A 23,014-nucleotide genomic window follows, 5' to 3' on the forward strand; every position below is an offset into this window, starting at 1 on the left:
GCCACTATCAGGGGCAGGAAAACTTCAACAACTTTATTTGCTATTTACAAAATTACAACTTAGCAAGAAGATAGAAAAAGGCAGACCCCTACACATACATAAGATTAAATGCCATACTTGATACAGTGCAGAATCTAAACAGGGGATACACTTTGGAAAAAAAACCTAGCAAATCCATTTCAGCTAATAAAACAGTGGTTTTAGTTGCATTAATTTTGCAAGTGGAAGCCACACTACCACGTCAGGGCACCTCTGGGCTCTTCATATGTTGTTGGCTCCATAAAGGGACTGTCTCCAGGGAAGCCTGCTCTCTGGTCCTGTGTTGTTCGTAGCTTGGAATTCAGATATTTAATTTAGGGAGCAAACTTACCAAAGGTTCCCTGATGCAGCATTGTGGCATCCATATGCATTTCAGCATGTATGCAACCAAAATGACTGGGTAGCTGAAAAAGTTTAGTTAGGTTTAATTATTTTTTTTTTCCGGGTAGCTTTAAAATGTGCTGAAGGTCTCTATTTAGAGGTTGCATTCATATTGTATATGTAGATGGAGGAATGTGCATAGTTTACTTTGAGTGAATTTTCATCATCAAATGTTTAATCTGAATATTTAACTAAATCTAGGCATATTTAGGCAAGCTGATAAAGGTGAATGTGAATACTTTTCCATGTAATTCCATTGAACATTTTTCAATTTAGGTTCCCCAAAAAAAAGATATAGAGACACTCCTTGCAAATAGAAGAATCATCCCCTTTGTGTTTCTCCTGTTTTTCTCAATGCAACCTGGAATAAAAACGGTTATTTGGGGGGGGGGGGGGGGGGTAGCAGCACAGTTACACAACATGTCAACCACTTTGATAGTGCAAAATAATTTTTATGGTACCACAAAAAGTATTTAAAACAACAAAATCGTGAGTGTACGTATGTGTTCATATGTAGGTTTCTATTAGCTTAGCACCTCTACCTACTTGAGTTTTAGCCCATTCCCCAAGGCAAAATTGCAGCAACTCATCCAAGTTGTATGGGTTGTGCTGGCATACAGCAATCTTCAAGTCATGTTACAGCTTTGACTGGGCCATTCTAAGACATTGACTTTGCTTTTAAAGCACTCCATGGTAGTTTTAGTATGTTTAGGGTCATTGTTCTGCTAGCAGATGAAACGTAATCCCTGTTTCAAAACTGTTGCAAACTGAAGCAGGTTTTTCTTCAAATTTGCCCTGTGCTCATTGCCATTCATTTTTCAATTCAATTCTGAACCAAATTATTATGTCCTGCTCCTGCTGATGATAAAAAAATCCCAAGGCTGCCGCTATAACCACAGTGAAGCTTTAATGTATGTATGGTGTTCTTGGGGTACTGGGTTTTAGTATCACATGTCATTTCCCACGATGGCCAAAAGTTTGATTTCTGTGTCATCTTCCTCGGGCTAAGGATCTAGAATACTCTGTAGACCAGTGGTCCCCAACCTTTTAGAGCTCATGGACCACTAAATGCATGGGCTCTGGATTAAATGAAGAGCTGTATGTCACTCAAAGCGGAAGAAACTTCCCCCATTGTGACATTATGATGCCAGAACCGCCAGATGTCTGAGCCTACCCTGGGAGAGTGGGTGGGTTGTGTCCAGAGACACTCCGCCCACTCCCGTGAGCCTGTGATCCGTATGGAGGACATGGTCCGCGGCTCTGGCCTGAGCGTCCTCCCAAGCGGAGTCCTTCTCCTGACTCCTCTGGGGGGTGCACTGGCCAGAGCCGCAGTCCACCTATCAGATGGGGGAACCCCTGCTATAGACATCTACTTTTGAGATATCAAAATAACCTATATTAAATTCTGGTGATCAAATATTGCCCCTTAATAATGACACAACCTAAAGGAGTTCTGTATTTAATATAGGCACACACTATGAGTATGTATGTTTATTTATGTTTTGCATTATTATTATTTAGAGCCAGCTCTTATTACCTACATTTTGTTTCTAGATGCACATATTTCCCTGCAGATACCCTACTCACATTACAGCAGAAGTCTTAATGAAGGAAACATGATTCAAGTGGTCGCCCTTTGTGAATTGCCTTTTGGAGAGAAGATGGTTGTCACTAAGAATCTTGTGCTGGAGAACCCACCAATTGTTATTAAGGTATACCAAATATATAAGAGGCACACTATAGGGAACAGGGCTTTATATAGGATCTGTATATGTAGGTCACACAACTTTAGGGACACAAAAAAGCGTTGGGGCCCTAAGATTTTCAGGTACCTTCTGATGTTTTTCCTTATACTTAAGTGTGGGAAAGGTGTGTTGGAAAGGGTTTAGTGAATTATTAACACTTCTGAAATTTCAATAATCATGTTTATTAAGGTCTGTAAGTTAAAAAAAACGAGGAACAGTCAAATGTTTGTGTTCTTCCCTTGAATGGAAAGGCTTATTATCAGTAAAAAGCACACATTAGCTAATATTTAGTTATGTAGATTTGTTGGTGAACGTGGTAACCTCCTGAACGTGGTAATCATAAATACAGGAAAAATAATTTTAAGAAAACAATTAATCCTGATCATTTGTTCACACCCTTCCACAGGTATGTGGTTATTCTTGTTTAGGAAGTAAGATATGCAGTAATGATGAATAATGAAATTATGTAAAGCAATAATTGAAATTGAAATGCTATGTTTTCATCAGTTACTGTACAATGTCAATAGAGAGGATTATCTTCACTATGGGTTCAACACCAGGATTAGAGCTGCACACAGAAACCATTCACTCAGCAAAAAGTGAACCTTTACTTTTACATTATTCATTCTCTGAGACACTAAAATTTTCACCTCTGATTTTGGTTCATGAATATCTTTGATATAAAATATGCCTCATGCTAAAGAACTAAACAATTAGGCATTCCTAGTTCTACAACGCTATCTAAGATGTGGTAGGTCAGCACAAGAATAACTGTCAATGATTACATCAGGAAATGGAAATGTCATCAGAGAATTGTAGTAATAGGTTACCTGAGGCCAGTCATGTATTGAAGCACCTAATGTCACACAACCGTGCATCCTTTTTAATTAAAAAGTGCAGACAAGGACTGTAGGAAAAAAATGTAGTAACCCATTGCAACCAATGCCTATCTTAGAAATTCCAGTATTATGCCAACTGAATTCTCAAATCTTGTTTTATCTCTTTATAGATCTTTATCTCTAAACAATGGCCCTGATTTATTAAAGCTCCCCCAGACTGGAGAGGATACACTTTCATCAGTGAACTTGGGTGATCCAGTAAACTTGGAATAGATTTGGTCCAGGATTCAATACATTTGCTAACAAATACCAAATGATTCTAAGAAATCCATTCAAGGTTTTCTGGATCTCTCAGCTTCACCGATGAAAGTGTATTCTCTTCAGCCTTGGAGAGTTTTAATAAATCAGACCCATTATGATTTGTAATGACTATAAAAATGTTGTTATTGCAAAATAATATCACTTAATGGGTATTTTAATTTTTCACTTACCAATGTGATTTATGGTAGAAGTCATCAGAGCTTGAACTTATTTACTAAGCAAATGGGAAATGGTGATAATGTGGGGTAATTCACTTTGCTTGAGAACAGCCTTTATTTCTTTAATAAATCAACTCCATTTTCTGTATCTGTGGCATAAAATAGGCTTTGAATTCTAATGAATTAAACATTTAAAAAATGCCCAGAGAACTATGGATGGATTAATCTTTCACAAGTCTCATATATTTTTGTTTATTTAGTGCTAGTATAATATGATGTTTTTAATGCTAGTTATCTGTAAATGTAGGAGGCCACCTTTATTGACTGGCCGGTGTCTTTTCATTTTTAACCAGCCTCTATCTAATGCTCTGCTGCACAAGACAATGTCTCTGGAGATCCGGTTTACCAATCCACTTCAAATTGCAATTACTGACTGCACCCTGGTGGTGGAAGGCAGCGGTCTGATCGACAGGCAACTTATAGCAGTGTAAGTATTAATAAACATCTGTAAGTACATTCTAAAGCTAGACCTTTCTGTATTGTACTTTGACTTTTAACAATGTTTAAAAAGTATATATAACTTTGTTGGGTATCATAATTAGGGATGAGCAAGCGAAATTTTAAAATTCGATCTCGCAGTGAATCGGGCCGTTCTCACTTGCCGAACTTGTAAGTGAGAATGACCTGTGTAAATTCGGGTCATTCTAGATCAAATTTTTTGGGACTTGCAAGAGAAATCAGGGGAACGGAGCTGACAGCTCCACTCCCCCGATTGCTTTTGCAGCCCTGTAGTATGTGTTCTTGGATAGAGATTCCCTATCCAAGAACAAAGGGTCCCACGGCTTTGCTCATCATGAATAATGCAGCCGTGGGAGTCATCCTGTGATTATTCCCATGGCTGTATTCATTGATGAGCACAGCCACGGGACTCACACTAACAGGAGAAGTACCGCGGCTGCATTGCAGCCGTGAGAATCCTCCTGCCTCCTGCAAGCCCTCATTTAACTGCTAGTGCCCGGGAATCCGTACTCGAGAATGCTCCTGTAATGATTTCCTCAATCTTCTGATGGGTCCGTGAAATCGGTTAGCCAAAATTTTGCGGACCCATCGGAAGTTCGAAGAAATTTTTGCGAGAATGTCAGAGGCATTCTCGCTCATCCCTAATCATAATTCCAGTAATAACCTAAGTATTTAATTACAAGCAATCTATAATATTGGATACTTCTGTTACAGAGGATGCTGGGCTTGCTTTTAAGAAAGTGTTTCAATGGCGGTTAAATCTCCACCTGAGAACATTTTATGTGATCTAATGTATATAAACATAGAAGGGCAAAATAAAAAAAAAGACTGTCCAATATAATATGTTTTATTTAGTAGGGGGAAAAGGTTTGTCTTTTTTTAACTTTTTTTTATTATAGATCAATACATGTTTAAATGTACTGTTGACAGGCTTAATACCTCTTGGGGTCATGTCCAGTTGTTCATGATCTTAGCTCCATATTCAAAATATTGCCCTCCTGAACCTTTTTCCCAATCTTTTATATAAAAGTTTTCATCATGTTCCCTACTTTTTCAATGTTGCTGTATTAAGTTGCCTGACTCTTTTCTGTTAGATTTTATCCATCAGAACTTTTATAATTTTTCTTGCCTGTTTGGATACCTTATTGTGATTTTTTTCATTTGTTAGAATGCCCACACGTTTTTTCAATGGAAAGGTTAACTGTCCATCTGGTAGCTGATAATTAGGTCAAACAGTATATACACACTGTCCCTGTCTAAGTGAAGTAAATAAAAATCTCTCATGCTTCATCGAAATACTGTCATAGTAACTTTAGAACCCAACAAAAGTGTTGTATTTCTGATATTCAGCTGCACTTGGTGCGCCTACATGCCATGATTCTATCATGAAATGGCATGAAGAATAGAGTCCAGAAATCTGACACTGCTAGAAGTGTTGGCTTCTAAAGAGTTCTCAGGATTGGTGTTAATATCCTGACTGGTAATTGTTTTTTTCCTGTTACAGAGTTCCTTTCCTGAAGCCAAGAGAAAAAATAAAGTTCAAGGTGGAGCTAACTCCATACAGGCCTGGAATAAGACAGCTCATAGCCAATTTCAAATGTAGATATTTCTCAATTAAAGGATACAAGTTGTTGAATGTGGAGTCCTGGTAACCAAGCAATATATTTAATCATCTTATATGCACTGTTTATAACGTAAACTGTTAACCAACCCGTATCAACTTCTAATCATGTCATATGCACTATTTATTTAGTAAACTGTTGAACTTTAAACCTTTTATTTATTACTGGAGCCTAAAAATTTAAATATTATAGCAGAAGGTACTTCTGTTAATAGGTGACTTACATCACAAATATGAGCTGTGCTCCAAAAGTTTGTAACTCCAGCCAATTTTTTGTATATAATAAAATAGTGTTAAAACATGTTGTCTAGGTCTTATGTTAGAAAGATTTCCCTACAATTCCTGTTTTGTTTGACGACTGTTTTAAAGGCTGGAAGTGGGAACTTTCCCAATAAGGAAATCGGGCAGCAAAAGTTAACAATATTAAAAATGGCTGGGCGTTATTTGCTTACTATATTTAATTAAGAGATTTAAATTGACAAATCCATACAGAACTTGCTGTCATTTGAATTTCTGTTATCTTTATTATTAAACTATTACACTTATAAATGCACATAAATGAAGAGTGCGTTAACTTGATTTACTTATTACCATACAGTATTGGAACAAAAAGATACATTGTCAAAAAGCAAAGTCAGTGCACTTGTTATTTAGATGTCTGTGCTATAGTGCCACCATTTGTACAAGTACTACAATGCCCCAATACATTGGTGGCAGTGCTATAGCCCCCAACTCTTTGGTGCCATTACAACCGTATCCCCAGTACATTAGTGCTATTGCTATACTACCCTCAAAAATGGTGCCAGTGCTATAGTGCACCAATATATTGGTGCCAGTGTCCCCATTCGATTGGTCCGGTAGTCTGGTATAGTGGGTTCCCTGTTTGTAGCCCATGGTTGGTGGGGAGATGACTGTGACCCTACTGTAGGCTGCTAGATTTCTGAACACAGTGGGAGCAATGTGTAGCAGATGATCTACAAGATAAGAAAGGCCTAGTTCAAATTCAGTGATGTCCAAAAAGTTCTTAGTTCTTTTGAAGCAATATCTCTTTACACTCTATAGAAGAGGAAAGAATGTTTCCATGAAATGGTTTGACCATATTTATTAATACCTTCTATATAATATACCATCTTCAAAAGCTTTTTCACAGTTTTGTACTAGGTACCCCACAACTATGACTTTGGACTCTTCCGGTACATTTATGTAGGTACTACAGTGCTCCCATTACAATTATGTCAATGCTAGAGCATCTCTTTTATATTGGTGCTGGTGCTCAGCTTTCCTTTACTTCTAAAGCTCCAGTCATACTAAAACATAATACCCAATACTTCTAAGAATGAAGAAATGTGACTTGCACCCGTGTGATAATGGTGGATTATTCACCAAGTACCAGAACAGTAACATAGGAAGAGTCAATAGAGTTATTGGTCTAAGATATGTCTTCAGGGACATCTAGATTCCATGGAGAATTTCTCCTGTTTTTGGCAACTGAATAGAGCCTTAAATAAATAAAAGGTTAAGTGCTACTGGGAAACAGACATTAAAGTGCGTTTGTTCTATTGCCCGTGCAGGACACATTAACTGAGTACAGCACTACAAAAGACCTCGAAAAAAAAATCTGTATTGACTTTGCCACCCCGGTCCTTTTTTATTTGATAGCCATTTGATACTTGTAATGGTAGATAAAACAGTAACCCCAAGTATCTTTTGTTAAAAAAAATGCTTTGGTTATATTGTCCTTTTTGATGCTAAACCAGAACCAATGTTCTTGTACTATAAAGGTTTTACTTGTATATTTAATATAAAATAATGCCAGAGCGTCCTCAGAATTATTTTAATTTGAAATGTTAAAAATGCTCACTTAACATAGGGCATGGTGCTTGAGAATGCTAATATTTAGATAGCTGAGTCCATCTGACTTTAAAAATTGTTCCAGCTCAGGGTTGATATATTAAAAGAGAAGAGACTGTTCCTTTTGGTAAAAAAAAGTTTTTTTCCCTTTGCCAGAGTAAATATATAAATATATACTTGGCTTAGTAAACAGCCTTTTTCTAGTGAAATGAAACCCTAATGTATTGGAATAATGCGTCAACGTGATGGCAGGCATTCAGCCCTAAAACAGAGATCAACAATGGCAGCCTCCATGTTTCTCTAATGACAGTTTTCCTCAACAGAATATAGAAGTTATGTTTCAACTCTTGAATTCTGTATTTCCTTTGATGCATTTTCCAGTGTGAAAGAGGAAGCTGGTGAGGAAGTATGTGGAGGGGCCACTGGAGCCCAAGTGCAGCACAAACCCACATGTGTATGCATGGGCCTACCCTACACACTACAATTAGTTGTTTGCATCTTGTGGTCACTGTCTGTAGCTCTTGCTATCAAGAGTCACACAGCAAAAATCATTGTACTGAGCAGTAAAGCAGAGAATTACTAAACAAGTACTTGTTCACTTTTATGTTCACTTTTGATACCCAAAAAGATAAAAAAAAAGAAAATTTAATGTAAAAAAAGTTATATTTTACTTGTAACTACTGTGTAAAACATCCTCTCAATTCCAAAAATTAGATTGTATAATCTACCAATAAAAAATCTTTGGAAGATAATGGGTGCAATATTTTTTGGATTTCTCTCTTTTGACTAATTTAGCATTGTAAGTGGCAAGAAAAATGTCTGTAAAATGGAACATTTTTCCTACAGTAAAAAAAGCAATAAATAAAATAATTAAGAGATATGTTTTGGTATTATTATTTCTACATGCCTTCATAGAGGTATTTGACTAAAATGGTAAATTTACCCAACATAATTATTTGGTTTTAGATGGTCTCTGGAAGATGTGATGGCCCATCAACTTGTTTAAATTATTTTTAACACACACAGATACATACATAGACACAAGCACACATAGTAAACATACCAACATATGTATACGGTAACTCCTAAACACGTTTTTGTTCCTGAACTGTCATAGCAGGTGTGTCTAGGATGACACATTACTCTGTCATGTTATTTGGTTTTCAGTCGTCTTTTTATAGCACTTTTTCAATGTTATTATTTAGTGGTTTAAAAAATGTTTCAAGGATTACACAAGCTTTAAAATCAACACAATCATAAAAAGGAAATCAAACAAGTAAAAAGAGCAATAAAAAGCAACTAAAGTTAAAAAAAAATACATAAAGTTGCACATCAAACAATCTTAGGAAAATTTTCTGAAATATGTTTTAACACATTTGTATAATAACACTAAGGGTACTGATTAGTGTTCGGTGTTAACCATCAAAGCGTGCTCAAATAGTTATTAGTCTAATAAAAATATGACATCATTCTTTTATGGTGCTGTTAGCTTTTTTTGGGTAGGTGGGGCAATGTTACAAACTGTTTATTATTACGAGGGCTTGCAACTGTGTTTTAACTCTGGTCTATTGACTTTACCTAAACTGAGATGATTTTGTTGGTACAGGTGGAGGATGCATGTATTTGGTCTCTTCTCCCCTGCAAAATTGTAATTTTGAATTAGGTCAAAAACCTGTGGCTGTAGCAGGGGATGATTTCTTTCAGACATTTGTGATCACAACCAAGAACTGCTCAAGCAGAAGGTTTCATGTGCCTGTGCTGTCCTTGGGTCAGCATTTTACAGAAACTACACATTGAACTTAGATCAAGCCTAAACAAAGGTGATGTATTTTTGGGCATAAAAGGCATGGCCAAGGGAGAGTACTAATATCTCTGGTGGAGTTAATGAAAAATAGGAAAAAGTTCTCTAATTTTTTGTTTTTCTATGTTTTAAAAACTCTCTTGCCAGTTTAATAATATCATATTATGATAAAAGGGAAAACATTGAGTTCTTGGGTGTTTAGGCTTCTAAAAGTGGAAAACAGAGGTACTGTAGTAATTTATCAAACACTGCACAGATTTCAATGGAGGCACTGTTCAGCAACTGAAATCACTGGTTCCAGACACTACCAATATTTTAGAAGTAGTGGAATGTACATTGACTTTCATTGCAGCTGCAACCATTACTTTCTAAAATAGTCATCTGTTCCATAGGCGAACCGGATGTTTGAACGAACACCACTGTTATCTATCAAACTGGTGAACTCCACAGATTCACGCTGATCAGTTCATTATAAATATGGTAAATAGAAAGTGGCAACCATGTGGAAAAGTGGCATTCTTTAAATAAATGCAGGAAACAAACAGAAGTGCTGGTATTTTGAAACTAGTATTTGGAGCCAGCAGGAAGACAGGGAGGCCCACAGCAAAAAGCAAAGATAAGCATTGGGCCTACATAACAAGGTGGGAAGAGGGAACAGAAAGGGGGCAAGGGATAAGTGGAAGGAGGAGTCGGTGAGAGATTGGTGGGGTCAAAAGGTAGGGATGTAGTAGGTAGGAAGGAAAGGGATAAAAGGTAAGGGGCAAGAATTATCTGGAACAGTATGGAAAGTAAAAAAGTTTCTCGCCCACCCATCCCTCAAGATAGGGTGTGCTGGAGGGGTAGTGGGGTGGTTAAGCAGGGAGGTTGGGGTCTTGGAGGGCAAGGGTCCTGATTGGTAATTTTGGTGGTGGGGGAAACATTTTGGTGTGGTGTGCTAGCTCGGAATAGAGAATTTGATTTATTTGCCAATCTTGCCTTCCAGGACATGCAGCCTTTTTGGTGGATTAGTAAAATAGCTATGTCGTTGTTTACAAGGAGTGGATGTATTGTTTGTATGATGTTTTGCAAAATGTTGAGGCATTTTATTTTAATAAAAGTTTACCGCAGTTTTAAGTTATATTACAAATTGTTATTGAAATGTGTTTAAAATACATAGTCTAGAGAAGGTTACAGGTGTTTATTTTTAAAACGGTAAAGTGGGGGGGGGGGTTGGGTTGGAGGCAGTTATGGGGTGAATGGGGGAGGGTGAGGTCTGAGCTTCCCTGGTGATGAGGTGGGTGTGTTTGGGAATACTGTTACACACAGGCAAGCAATAGGGGGGTTCCCAGATTACCAAAAAGAGTAATTTACAAGCTATGTTTTAAAGAAATTTGAATTACTTATGTAGTGCCCCCTGTATGAGTGGTTGACTTCCTTTGGGTTCCCTCTCTAAAGGTGGGATACAAACACACAGGCTCAGTCAGTCTTTGTAATCTAGGGGTTTTATTGAACTTGAAAAGCAAGAAAGGGAGAAGTGGTTAGGATGCAGGATGTACTGCATAACCTACAATCTGGAGATTGACCAATTTCTGACCTACATCAATTTGCTTTTTTCTTATTAATGTGTGTGACGAATAAAGTACTGCTATAGAGAACAAAAGCCATCCAGGCGCCACAATTTAAAAATGAAATGCACAGGGAGAAAAAAACATGCATACACCATATTTATTAGGCAATATAAACTCTTTTATTGCACCCATGGCTGTCACTCTGATGTCTTTTAATCCTATTACACACTACTGTAGAGGCAATTGGAGTTATTTTGGCATATTGATTTCACCACATCAATACCAATTTTGCTACTTAAATAAAAAGTTCTTGGAATAAGAAAGTCTTGAAAAGATTCACCCTTTCCTTTTGTAGGTTTGTAGATATATTTACAGTAGTTTAGCTTAGTGGTCGGCAACCTTTTGGTTGTCATGGACCACTAACATCACAGACTCCAGTCTGAACTTGCGTGGGGAGCCGTGTGTCACTCAAAGGGGAAGAAACTTGATGTCATGATGCCAGAACCTGCCCACTCACCTATCGCAGGTCTGAGCCTGTGATGGAAGAGTGGGCGTTTTGTGTACAGAGACACAACCCACCCACCACCCTGAGCCTGCAATCCGTATGGTAGACATGTTCCACGGCTTTGGCCGGTACACCCTTCCAGCGAGGTCCTTCTCCTGACCCCGCTTAGGGGCGCACCGGTCAGAGCCACGGACCACCAGAGTTGGCAATCACTGGTTTAGGTTACTTTATTTGGTGTTCTTTGTAAAAAACAAATCAATTTTAGTTCATTTTGTGACAAAGATCAGGTCCACAAACAAGAGCAGAATAAAACTGCTCTAACAAGTCCATCTTCAGGCTGTGAATGGACAGAGAAAGGAAAAGCAGCAGACTGATGAGTTCATCTGTTACTCTGCTCTTGTTTCCTATTAGCATGCTCCTCATACTGCAGCACAGCTAATTGCCTTCTTCTGCTGTTTCTCCCTCCCATAATCTGAGTTATTCTGTACAAGAACAGCAAGATACTGGCACTTGGTCCAATTAAGAAACTTACATAGCTTGCATAAAAAAATAATTTATGATATACTAATGAATACCTACATTAATTTGTGTCTTTTATAGTTGTCTGGAGTTACAATAATTTGTCTTTATAGCTGTCTGGAGTTCAGCTTTCCCTTGCTCCCAACACATTTAAATCACTAGAAACCTTACAATTTTTATGGAGTTTTAGGGAAATGGAAGCTCTGAATTTATTCTTACTGCACACTATTGAGGAAATAGAAATATTTCTTGGAAACCTAAATCAGGTTGTTTTTCTCCATATGAAGCTTCATGATTTCATATTATAGGAAGAACCGACATTGAGTGACCACGATTAGGACTAGTGTATACATTTGTTTGTTTGTACAATATTATACCAATTCAGATTTATTAATTGAAACAAGTATTTTAAGCCTTTATTATTTTTGACTAAACTTGTTCTCCCATTTCACAAGCCTATCAGTCCTCTGTGGAGTCACTCAGGTGGAAAATGTGACTAAGGGCCCAGGTCACATCAGGACTGCTTCTTTCCCAATGGAAGCCAATGTGAAAGCAAAAGCAGCTTAAATCTGGTTGAAGCTTAGAAGATCAAATGCAGGTTAGTAGGAGGTCAATGAACCTGTAATGGAATTTTGAATGATCTCAAAAGTTTGTAAAACTCTTCTCAAATGGAAAGGATTGCACCTGAAACAAAAAACCAAGACCGGGCAATACAAACTCTAAAAACCACCCTAAACCTTTTCAAACTATGACATTTGAAAATTATGTTCATAATTAATTTCATAATTATGTCACATGAAACCAGAAAACATTTGTGGTTGAAAATTGCCAAATGAATGGCCAACATTAATAATATTATATTACTACCTATATTAATACCTATGTCAATGTTTAGGCAATTGAAACCAGTTTTGCTATCTAGACATCACCAGAACGCTCAGAATGGATAGAAACAACCTTCAACCATCAACAAAGCTCATCAACAAGGTGACAGGTTCTAAAATGTTGGAGTGTGCTAACCTTATGGTTTTTGTGATTGGAAGCTAGTTATCTAGTGAATAATGTACGTTATTATTGCATTCCGTGTAGCTAACCATGGCCAAATGAAGACATTGGGCCTGATTTAATGATGCTCTTCAAGACCAGGGAAGATCCTGGATGATCCACTAAACCTGGAAAGGATCTGATCAAGGATTGAAAGCATTGGCCAAATGAAAAATTAATCTATTCCAGGTTTGCTGGATGATAGTCTAGTGATAACAGTGTCCATGATAGTCTGTCTTCTCTAGCCCTGGAGAGCTTTAATAAATCCCGCCAATCATGTTGTCCTACCCACACCTGAATAAAAAACCCCTTTGCTCCTTTTGATTATTTTAGTTAATAACTGAATAGGCTATACGTATGTTGCAATCTTTGATCTGCTAACTATTCCTTGGCTCTACTGAGTACCCATTAACAGGAAAAAGGAAAGTTGGTTTCCTGAACTATAAAGAGACTTTGGCTTATCTCCTGAACTACCTACAGTTCTCTTAACTTCTCTAAACTTTTCTAGATGTCCAGAAATGATTTAAATAGAGTAAGTTCAAGAACATTTTTACAGGTTTTCTTGTTGTTGGGTTCTGCTCCATTATCCCTGTTGACCCATGAGCATTTATATTCAATATAGTCCTGGATATCTCAAAACTTAAAACACAAGGCTGGTGTCACCTGTAGCTGAAGATCCTCACCTTGGAAATCCTTTGTACCTGATTCAGAAACTAAGCTCTTTCTTCCTGGAATATGCCATTCCACCCATTAAACCTGCAGAACAGGTAATAATTATACAAAGGATAATTATCTAAAGAACTCTCAAGGTGTCAGTGCAAATACCAGTTGCCTGTGCTGGTTTGGTAAAGTCAGCTGGGCTCCTCCTAAAGTTGTCACTTGTTCTGTATCTAATTGTGTGTGTTTAGCTACTGACTGTATATTTCTACACTGCCTGGATGAATATATGTAGTTGATCCTTAGCTTGGAGTCAATCTATCAGCATATATATCAGCAAAAGAGCACATCATCATGGCAGGTGAGTAAAGAATAAATGTTTTAGGTAGTTTAGGAGCCAATCTAGACAGTGACAAGCTGCTTACACAGAATACCTATTTGAGACTGTCTGTTAAAGTAACTATGATTATATGCTATAATTCCAGGTTAATACACATTACTCCCTTCTAGATTGAAGGGTGTGTGCTCCATGTAGATCAAAGTTGTTTGGTGTAACAAAAGCACCGAAAAACCTAATGCTGAACACACGTCAGCACTTTTTTAGATTTGTTTAACATTTTTACCTGGATTTTATTTACAAAAATTTGTGGTTAGTGTTGAACCAATTGTTTTTTTTTTAGTTTTGCATTGCATGGGTAATGGTTAGGACCTCTCTCCTGTCTGTGTTTTTTTCATGTCCTACTGGGGGATTTGTCTTTTCCTGGTTTCAACTGGCTACAATATTTTGCAAGTGTCTATGGAGCCCCACTGTAGCCACCCTGCCAAGGGTACTCGTGGCCAGGTGCTAAATATTGTGTGCAGGAGGCTTCCTTTAGGACACACATACACATTGTGACCACTGGGCTCACTGAAGATGCCATACTGGGGTCACATGCACTAGAACATTCATTTATCATACTTGACAAGGTTGTGGTGGTCTATTCAAGTGCATTGCAGAAAATTATGTTTCTGCTGCTGTATTACTATGTCATAGAGTGCCACCTGACAGTTTATTACATCTGGTAAGGTATATTTACCTATCAATATCTTCCAGTTTTAGTGGAGCCCTTGGTTCATTGCTCTAATGAAGCAGGACATCTAGTTATGGGGGAGTATGGGATCTACCCTATGAAAAACTTCCTTGGCTATAGTTCTGAAAAACTGTTGAGTTGTTGTCTTCTTTGGATGTTAAAACAAAATGTACATGTAAATTGTAGGATTAAACCCTTAGTTGAGGCTCATAATAGTATTATTTATTATGGAAGTCTTTCTGCCTTTACCAACCAATCGGATTTCACCATCAGAACTTTTAGTAGAGTCAAAGAATGTAAAAACGTAAATAAAATATTTGACTAGCAAATAGTTATGAGCAAAATTGGAAATTTTATTTGGGTTGCTGCATAAAACTGAATATTTTTATTAAATTTCTGGAATTTTGGGGAAATGCCAAGGTGTATTTCAGTTGCTTTCATTGGTACAATTGATACTGAAATGGCTTCCAAAGGATAAGAAAAGTTCCGATTCACTATCCATAAGGCCATTCTTGTGCCACAAGATTTGCCTAAGAAGTTGTCAGTGCAAAATCTGAGGCAAATTTTTATCAAAATAAATTGACATTAAAATCAGTAATTTTGCTGCAAAGTCAACTTTGGCAAAATTACAGTTTATTCATATAAGTAGTACCCAAGATTATCTACATATTCTTGTCCTTTTATTTCACTTCATTACATGTAAAATTATGCAATGTTATGCCTATACTTTTTTAACATTCATTTCTCACTTGTTTTTATTGAAACCTTTTTTAAATTTTGTGTTTATTGTGTATATCATTGTCTACACAGCAAATCTTAATGGAGACAGAATCTAGGTAAATAAAGCAACTAATGCATTTTAAATCTCTAAGTAAACTACAAAAGTTCAACAGTTCAATAAATGAATCCATTGTGGAGTACAGTCAGTGGCATACAAAAAATGCTAGAAACTAAACAGTACATGTAATTTATACAAGTGTATTATACTGGGGTTTTCTATTAAAAACAATAGGGCTTAACAAGTATAGTATAGTATAACTTTAAAGTTGTCTGTACATGTTATTACAGCAAATACATGGGAGGGCTGAGCTTAGGGACAAAGTTATGCGAAGTTGGTGGCCCTGAATTAAGATACTACACTACTGATATCTTGAACAAAGAAAGATCTGCAGTTAGTAGGGATGAGCGATTGAGATTTTAAACTAAATTGTAAGCGAGAACGGCCAGTGTAAATTCAAGATCGTATTTTCCTTTAAAAAAAAATTCTAAAAGATAAAAAAAAGTCCCATGGGCTGTGATGATCAGCTCAGTGTGTGATGCCCGGCACTAGAGGTTAAATGGGGACAAGTCTCCCCATTCAAAACCTCCAGTGCTCTCTAAATGGCTGAGAAAAGGATTTTCCTTTCCTCAGCCAATCAGAGAGCACGAGAGGTTTTAAATGGGGAGACTTGTCCCCATTTAACCTCTGGTGCCTGGGGATCACACACAGGAGGATTCCCAGGACTGCATGAATGAATAGAGTTAGTAACTGTTCAGCTATGCAATCACAATGTCTGGCTATGAGTAACCAGATGCTAAAAGCTGCAAAGGAAGGTGGTGCTGTAAAAAGATTGTACCCACTATTACGGCACCATGACACATGTGTCATGGTATAGAAAGAGATATATATCTGTGCTCAAATCTAAAAAACGTATATCTGTATACTTAGATAACACATCAGCTGCTATAGGGTTGTGACCTCATGATGAAAGTAAAAATTCTTAATTTGAACACTGCTATTCATCCTTATATAGGTCTAGCAACCTAAATACATGATCTTTTGGTTTGCATATTGCAATATGTGTTCAAACCAGGCAAACTGTGATCTCTCTTTGACCTGTTGTAAATCTAATGTGCTTAATGCCGACTACATACATATTAATACAGACTTTTAACTGTGTCTGCTTGCACATTTTGAATCTTACACTTTCTGTAGCCCTCACTACAATAAAAGTGGGCATTGTTGGTGTGAGCATCCCAAACCAAAGGCTGCCAGTCCTCTTCTGGGTGCACAAACCATTCATAAAACACTAAGCAGTGGTCTGATTTCAAGAAACAATACAGTACATGCATTGGCTAAATCCAAATACAGCTCCAGTATGGGAAAGAAATGTATTGATGTCTGAGATCCTATTCGAGAAATTGTCACCTTTTCCTGTCCTTTTGATGGCAGAACTAGAAATGTGGAGAAGAGTTTTCACCAGTGCAGAAAAACAGGATGGAGGGATTGAAGATAAAACAATATAATGTTTTGGGAGGGTAAAAACCATACTTCACCAAAAGTTAGGTTTTCAAGTCTTACTGATCATAGTATGAACAGGCACCCTTGTATTTGATGGATTGGACTTGGGAATAGTACAAACATATTTCCTAGGTTTTTTCCAAAAAGTTTTTTTTTCTCCTGGCTTATTCTATCAACATTCGATTTTCTATAATTTTTTCATGCCATCACATCTGGCTTCTGAGACAGGAAGTGAGAAGAAATCTTGTAACTCTTTAATGACCAAGATAAACTCTGCAGTTGTTTCTTTTTGCATATCAAAGCACAGCTTGCTCCAGAAGTTAATGAATGTCTAGGCTCTATAAAATGTTTTTTTTTGCTTTGTTTGCGATTTACTCACAGTGCGGATTTTATACAGTAACAAACAATATGCTGCCTAATAATATGTTGAGACAAACATCTGTCCTAATTGCATTTATTAAAATATTGTACCTGTTCCAACTTACATACAAATTCAACTTAAGAACAAATCAGTCCCTATCTCGTATGTAACCAGGGGACTACATGTACATTATTATCCTTATCACAGTAAAAATAAAAATATTAAAAATTGTATTAATGGGGATGTTTTTGTTGTATAAAGCCCTGGTCCAGTCAGTGCTCTCCAGATGCCAATCCCACAATCTAACTCTGCACTCTTCATTTATAGTAAGCCCCTGCTCAGCGCTGGTTGCACCATCACATGGTTGCCCCCAGGACTTCTGTGCACAAAGAAAGCCATCTGGAAAATGACTGATGGAGGACCAGGAGCACACAAGAGCAGGACACAGTTTGTGTATTGTTTAGTTCAGTAACTCCCAAACCCAAGGTTTCTCTAGAGGTTGGTAGGGGTTCCTTGTATTGTGGTTAGGTGACCTCATATTAGATGATTCCGGCATCATTCTGGGTCCAAGGCCATAAAGAAGGGTCAGCTGCATAACAATAATGATCTTTTAAGTTATCAATAAGGATGGCTTTCTAACCACAACTGTAAGGGGAAATCTTTCCACCGGCTACCAGTGTTAAATGTTTTTTCCCCACTGACCCTGATAAATAGGTTCTAGCAGGGGTTCCCTGAAACCCAAACATATTTTCCTCAGGAGTAAAAACATTGAGAAAGGCTGGTTTAGTGTGTTGTTTATAGTTTCTAAAATTGTGTAACTAAATTAAATCAGCAATCAATATATTTTATTAGTATTTTCTATATTTTATTTACAAAACCAGATGTATATCATACAAAATTACCTAGACTTATTTATCATAGAAAATCAAAAAGTATAATGTTGAAATATTTACCCATCCCAGCAAAAAGATTTTGTAAATGCAAATATAGTATAATTAATTTTATTAATCATTTAATATAAAAACAATTATCCTGACTTTCACAAAGAGATGATATTTAAAAGTGTATGTGTCACGAGGAAAATATCTTATATATATATATATATATATATATATATAAATAAATATAATTAAATTAATCATAATGCCATCCAGGAAGAGACCTCAGTGAACTGTTACTCACAACATTAGCCAGTCTTAACATGTCCACTTGGTTGCAGTAATATTAAGTCCCAAACACAACTGAATTTGCATACAGATTTAAAGGCTGGAAAGTGTGCCTGATTTATTAAAGCTCTCCAAGGCAGAGAGGATATACTTTCATCAGCAAAGCTGAGTGATCCAGCAAACCTGGAATGGATTTCTTTAAAGTCATTTGCTATGTGCTAGCAAATGTTTTGAATCCTGTACCAGATCCATTCCAGGTTTGCTGGCTAACCTAGCTTCACTGATGAAAGTATATTCTCTCCAGCCTTGGGGAATTTCAATAAATCAGGCACAATATCTTGAAAGCAGAGTCAACTTTCCCCTTAAGTCCCAGTCCAAAATATAGCACTCCTGCGGAATCCTGTCTTTAGAGAAATAGTTTCAAGACTCAACCTAGCCAGTCTTCAGGGACCTTTAGGGCCCCTAACCCCAAACTCTTACCTTGGCTATGGGGGATTCCGTCAATTCTCAACTCTCCAACAATGTAAACACCTAAAAACTACCAGCCCAAAAAGGCACCAAAATTGCATCAGGACAGTGATTGGCTTTCACCTAATTTCACAGGTACCACCTATGTAGCAACATGCAACAAACCATCACTCCCCTGTGAAGGACCAAGTCCTAACCCTTGAATGCCAAAATGGCACTATCACAATAAAAGAAAGCTGCATATAATATAGAAGGGAGAAGTTCTAGGAACTGATGAGGGTGCATCAAAAGCAGGGAAAACAGAAGATATCAGTTCACTGGATTTTTACATGAACATATACAACAAAACACTTTAACCTCCCTAGCGGTTCATTTCTTTCGGGTTTTATATGTCTAAAAGCGGTACATTGTTTTTCATGAAAATGTATTTTACAGTATAAAATAATAGTATGAGTATGATAAAGCGTGAAACACAAAATCATGTAAAAATAAAAAATTGAATAATTAAAAAATCTATATATTTAAAAAATATTTTTTTTTTAATTTGTTTTTAAAAATACATAATATACTCATACTAATATATAAACTGTAAACGAATGTTTATGAAAACAATGTACTGATTTTACACATATAAATTCAATGTATTGCATTTAATAGAGGTATTTTGTATTGAATGCAATACAAGTGGATTTTGAATTTCCCGCCCCGCCGGCAATGTACACACGCCCCGGAACTCCCCGATGACTCATCAGATGCAGAATCCGGCCGGAGGAAGAGAGAAGAAGACGGATCAGGTAAGGCAGTATTTACTATTACCTCCCATAGGATTACCTACCCCATGTGTGACCCAGAGGGTTACCGCTTTTAGCAACTTCTTTTTTACCTTGAGTCACACTCGGGGTTACCGCTAGGAAGGTTAAGGGCATATTACAACAAAAGTTGGCAAATGGGAAAAGTTTATCAGTATGATTTATACACACTTAAATGTCTATAAATAAGTCCTTTCATGGCAAAATGTCAGAAAGAGGAACAAATGTCTCTACTAACCTATCCACTAAAAACATGTTTATGGATGACATTTCTTTATGTTCTGGATATTGCATGGTTGAAGCCTGGAATAAGCTTTGTTTTGTCTCAATTCAATCTGACTACAGCCCTGAAGCTAAAGAACTTCAGCATGGAGGAAGTGGAAAACATGCATGAACATAGGACTGAATACTACAACAGTAGCAAGATGGTACTGAGGAGAGGACAGGAATTCAGGATAACACTTCATTTTAATAGACCCATTCTAAAAGGAGAGCAGGTGGAATTCTATGTTGGTACAGGTACAGTTGGTTGACGTAAAGATATACTGATGTGTTTTTCATAATTTACTTGGTATAGACATCAGATACTTCTTCAACCTTGGTAGCACTTTATAGCATAATGACCAGACAACTCTTTCTGACTTCTGCCAAATTATCTGTGTACATTTACTTCATTTCTGTTACAACTTACGTAAAGGCCTTTGCTCCCTTGGCCAACCATCCATTAGACCTGCTTCTTCCAGTGATTTCTCTTGGCTTTTTATTTCTTATACTCCCATGCTTCCCCAAGCAGGGCTGGATTTCTCACAAGATAACCTAGACCGTGGCCAAGGGTGGCAAGGCCCCTTTTTTGCTACTGTTGCTGTAATATTATCATTATAATACATAAAAGTGCTTAGCATAAGGTTGTTTTGCCAACAACCTTCATGGCACCCACCAGTGACCTTTTATCACCTTGTAATATCATCATTGCCACCTTCTCACACTCGCCCCTCAAACCTAAGCTAGCTGGCCTAAAGGAGTAAAACATTACAAATCTGGCTCTGTCCCTAAGTACCTTCTACTACCAAATAAACTGTCAATTCCTTCCGTGGGATATGCACTCATGCAAACAGATCTTGTTTCTTTAAAGTTACTCGATATAGGGGTAATATTCATCCAAATCCGATCACTCATTTTTGCCTAACACAATGACTATTTCAATACATTTTACTTTTTTGGAAGTTCTACTACTTTGATGAAGTGGTTAGGCTTTTGGAATATCTTGTATTTTTTTTTAAAGAAATAGACTAATATTACGAGTTTAAACAGTCACAAGGCAAATGGTAATGGTAATTGCTAATGGTAACTACCAAACTGGGAAATAATGCACACTTTTCTAATTTATGTATTAAAGTTTTCTGTCCCAGAGTACATGTACATGATGGGCTGCCAATGCATTGTGTTTTACAATGTGATTGACAAATTTCTGGCAAATTCCATCTCTGTGTTTGTTAGTATTAGCCTACCAAAGAGAATAGTCAGCCTGGATACAACAATTTTACTAAACGAGATTTTCCATATTAACCTACTTTGTTTTTTTGAAATGTATTTTTTTCTGTACTCAGCAATATTTATGTATGTGCCATTTCTCTATTTACAGGTCCAGACCCTCAGGAGGCTGATCATACGTTAACAAAATTTAAGCTCTCCAGCTCAGCCAGGTACACTTACTGGACAGCCACCACAGACTCAAGCTCCTCCGCTGATGTGAATGTCATCATCATGAGTCCAGCAGATGCACCAATTGGTCTTTACAAAATAGGTCTCCACAGCTACACCAAAAATAAAAAGATCCATTCAAGGCTGCATGATTTCATATTATTATTCAACCCATGGGCTACAGGTAAGTCATTGAATAATAATTATACAATATTTTAGTTTATTTTCTATTATCCAGGCAACTAATGCTGGTGTAATTTCAGAGTCCAGTGGCAGTCTGCCTAATAATGGTATGTGGAAGTATGTCACATTATCATAATATAAAATACAGGGAAAGTAGGAACCAGAAAATCAACTAGATAAATCCCACCAATCCCCCAAGAGATATATACATTTCTGTTAAATGGTTTATCTCTCCTACACCTACCAGGTGGGTTTAATAAAGTAACATGTTTTTGGCAGTGAGGTGAAGCTGTATGCATTGTAATCAAGCATGTAATCATTTATTACTTCTATATGATCCCTCTACATGATTAAGCATTCAAAGTAAAACATTCACCACTAGCCTCCATTTACTAGTGAGCATTCAGTCTTTACTCATTTAGTAAATTAACTCACTAGAGCAATGGTTTTCATTTGCCCTAAATTAGGTGCCCCCCGAACCCCTGACATTATCAAAAGGCTTTACAAAATTTCAAGTAAATGTAATGTTAGGGAAAGTCATCAAAGATGCCAGATTGTATGTGATTTTTATAATATAAAATAAAAAAAAATAAAAAAAAGTAAAGCTGTTACACAGCTAGGTGAGGATAACACAGAATACTGAGGATAACAAAGATACTGATAATGTATCCAGCAAGTAAGTGCAACTTTAATACATAATTTACCACAAATCTTTTCTTTATTAACATAATTTAAATCCATCATTGTGGAGTATATTTTATGTCACCTTGAAATTCCATTTGAATATGTAAATACATAAGCTATGTGGCATTATGAGCCATGATTTGATTATCCTAATGTAACATCTTTACTGTTTATTATTAATATTTCTGCACAGTTCTAAAGAAGGTCTTTAGAGCAAAACGAGTCGGGTTTGAGATCCACATTGCTATGCACTAAGTTAAATTAAACAAACGCTTGCACTTCAAACAACTTTGTTGCCGTAACAACCTACCTTTTTTCCTTTTTATCATGATTTATCATAAAGGCTAGGCAAAACTATACATTCTACACTGTTTTAAATAGCAATCCTATGTGTTAAACCAATTCTAATCTTAATGCTTTGAAAATATACAAACAAATAACAACTTGGAACAGATATAATTATAAAGTAAATTAGTAAAATAAAGTAAATAAATTGTAAATATAGTACAATGTCATTTATATTTTTAAAAGTAAAAGATTTCTGTATGACAATGTGAACCAGAACCAAATCCAGTTATATTGTATCTAGTTACAATCTATCATTTGTATCTCACACTCTTCTCTCCCATATACTGCAGTCTACAGTGGGAGGTTTCAGCAGGAGCAGAGATAAAGCTACTTATCCAGGAACCAGTAGGTTGGGCTAGGTGTGGACAGGTGCGTTACAAGCATTATCAACAGCCC

At 36.8% G+C, this 23,014-nt stretch overlaps 2 protein-coding genes across 2 annotated transcripts in view; both read left to right on the forward strand.

The window, feature by feature from the left end:
* The window catches only part of LOC140325390 (protein-glutamine gamma-glutamyltransferase E-like), a 70,919-nt gene extending 65,013 nt beyond the window's left edge, over nt 1-5,906 (forward strand). The window contains exons 12-14 of the mRNA XM_072403214.1: nt 1,975-2,132; nt 3,837-3,970; nt 5,507-5,906. Coding sequence (XP_072259315.1) covers nt 1,975-2,132; nt 3,837-3,970; nt 5,507-5,654 — 440 coding nt within the window. The 3' untranslated portion in view covers nt 5,655-5,906. The remainder of the gene's footprint in view (nt 1-1,974; nt 2,133-3,836; nt 3,971-5,506) is intronic.
* A 7,923-nt stretch (nt 5,907-13,829) lies between these two features.
* LOC140325753 (protein-glutamine gamma-glutamyltransferase E-like) overlaps nt 13,830-23,014 on the forward strand; it is a gene marked incomplete in the record, with an annotated part of 19,632 nt that continues 10,447 nt past the window's right edge. Inside the window, 3 exon segments of the mRNA XM_072403765.1 lie at nt 13,830-13,908; nt 20,048-20,221; nt 21,345-21,587. Of these exon segments, the coding sequence (XP_072259866.1) occupies nt 13,902-13,908; nt 20,048-20,221; nt 21,345-21,587 (424 nt within the window).

This window comes from Pyxicephalus adspersus, chromosome 3 (genome assembly GCF_032062135.1).
Source record: "Pyxicephalus adspersus chromosome 3, UCB_Pads_2.0, whole genome shotgun sequence".
Lineage (NCBI taxonomy): Eukaryota > Metazoa > Chordata > Amphibia > Anura > Pyxicephalidae > Pyxicephalus > Pyxicephalus adspersus.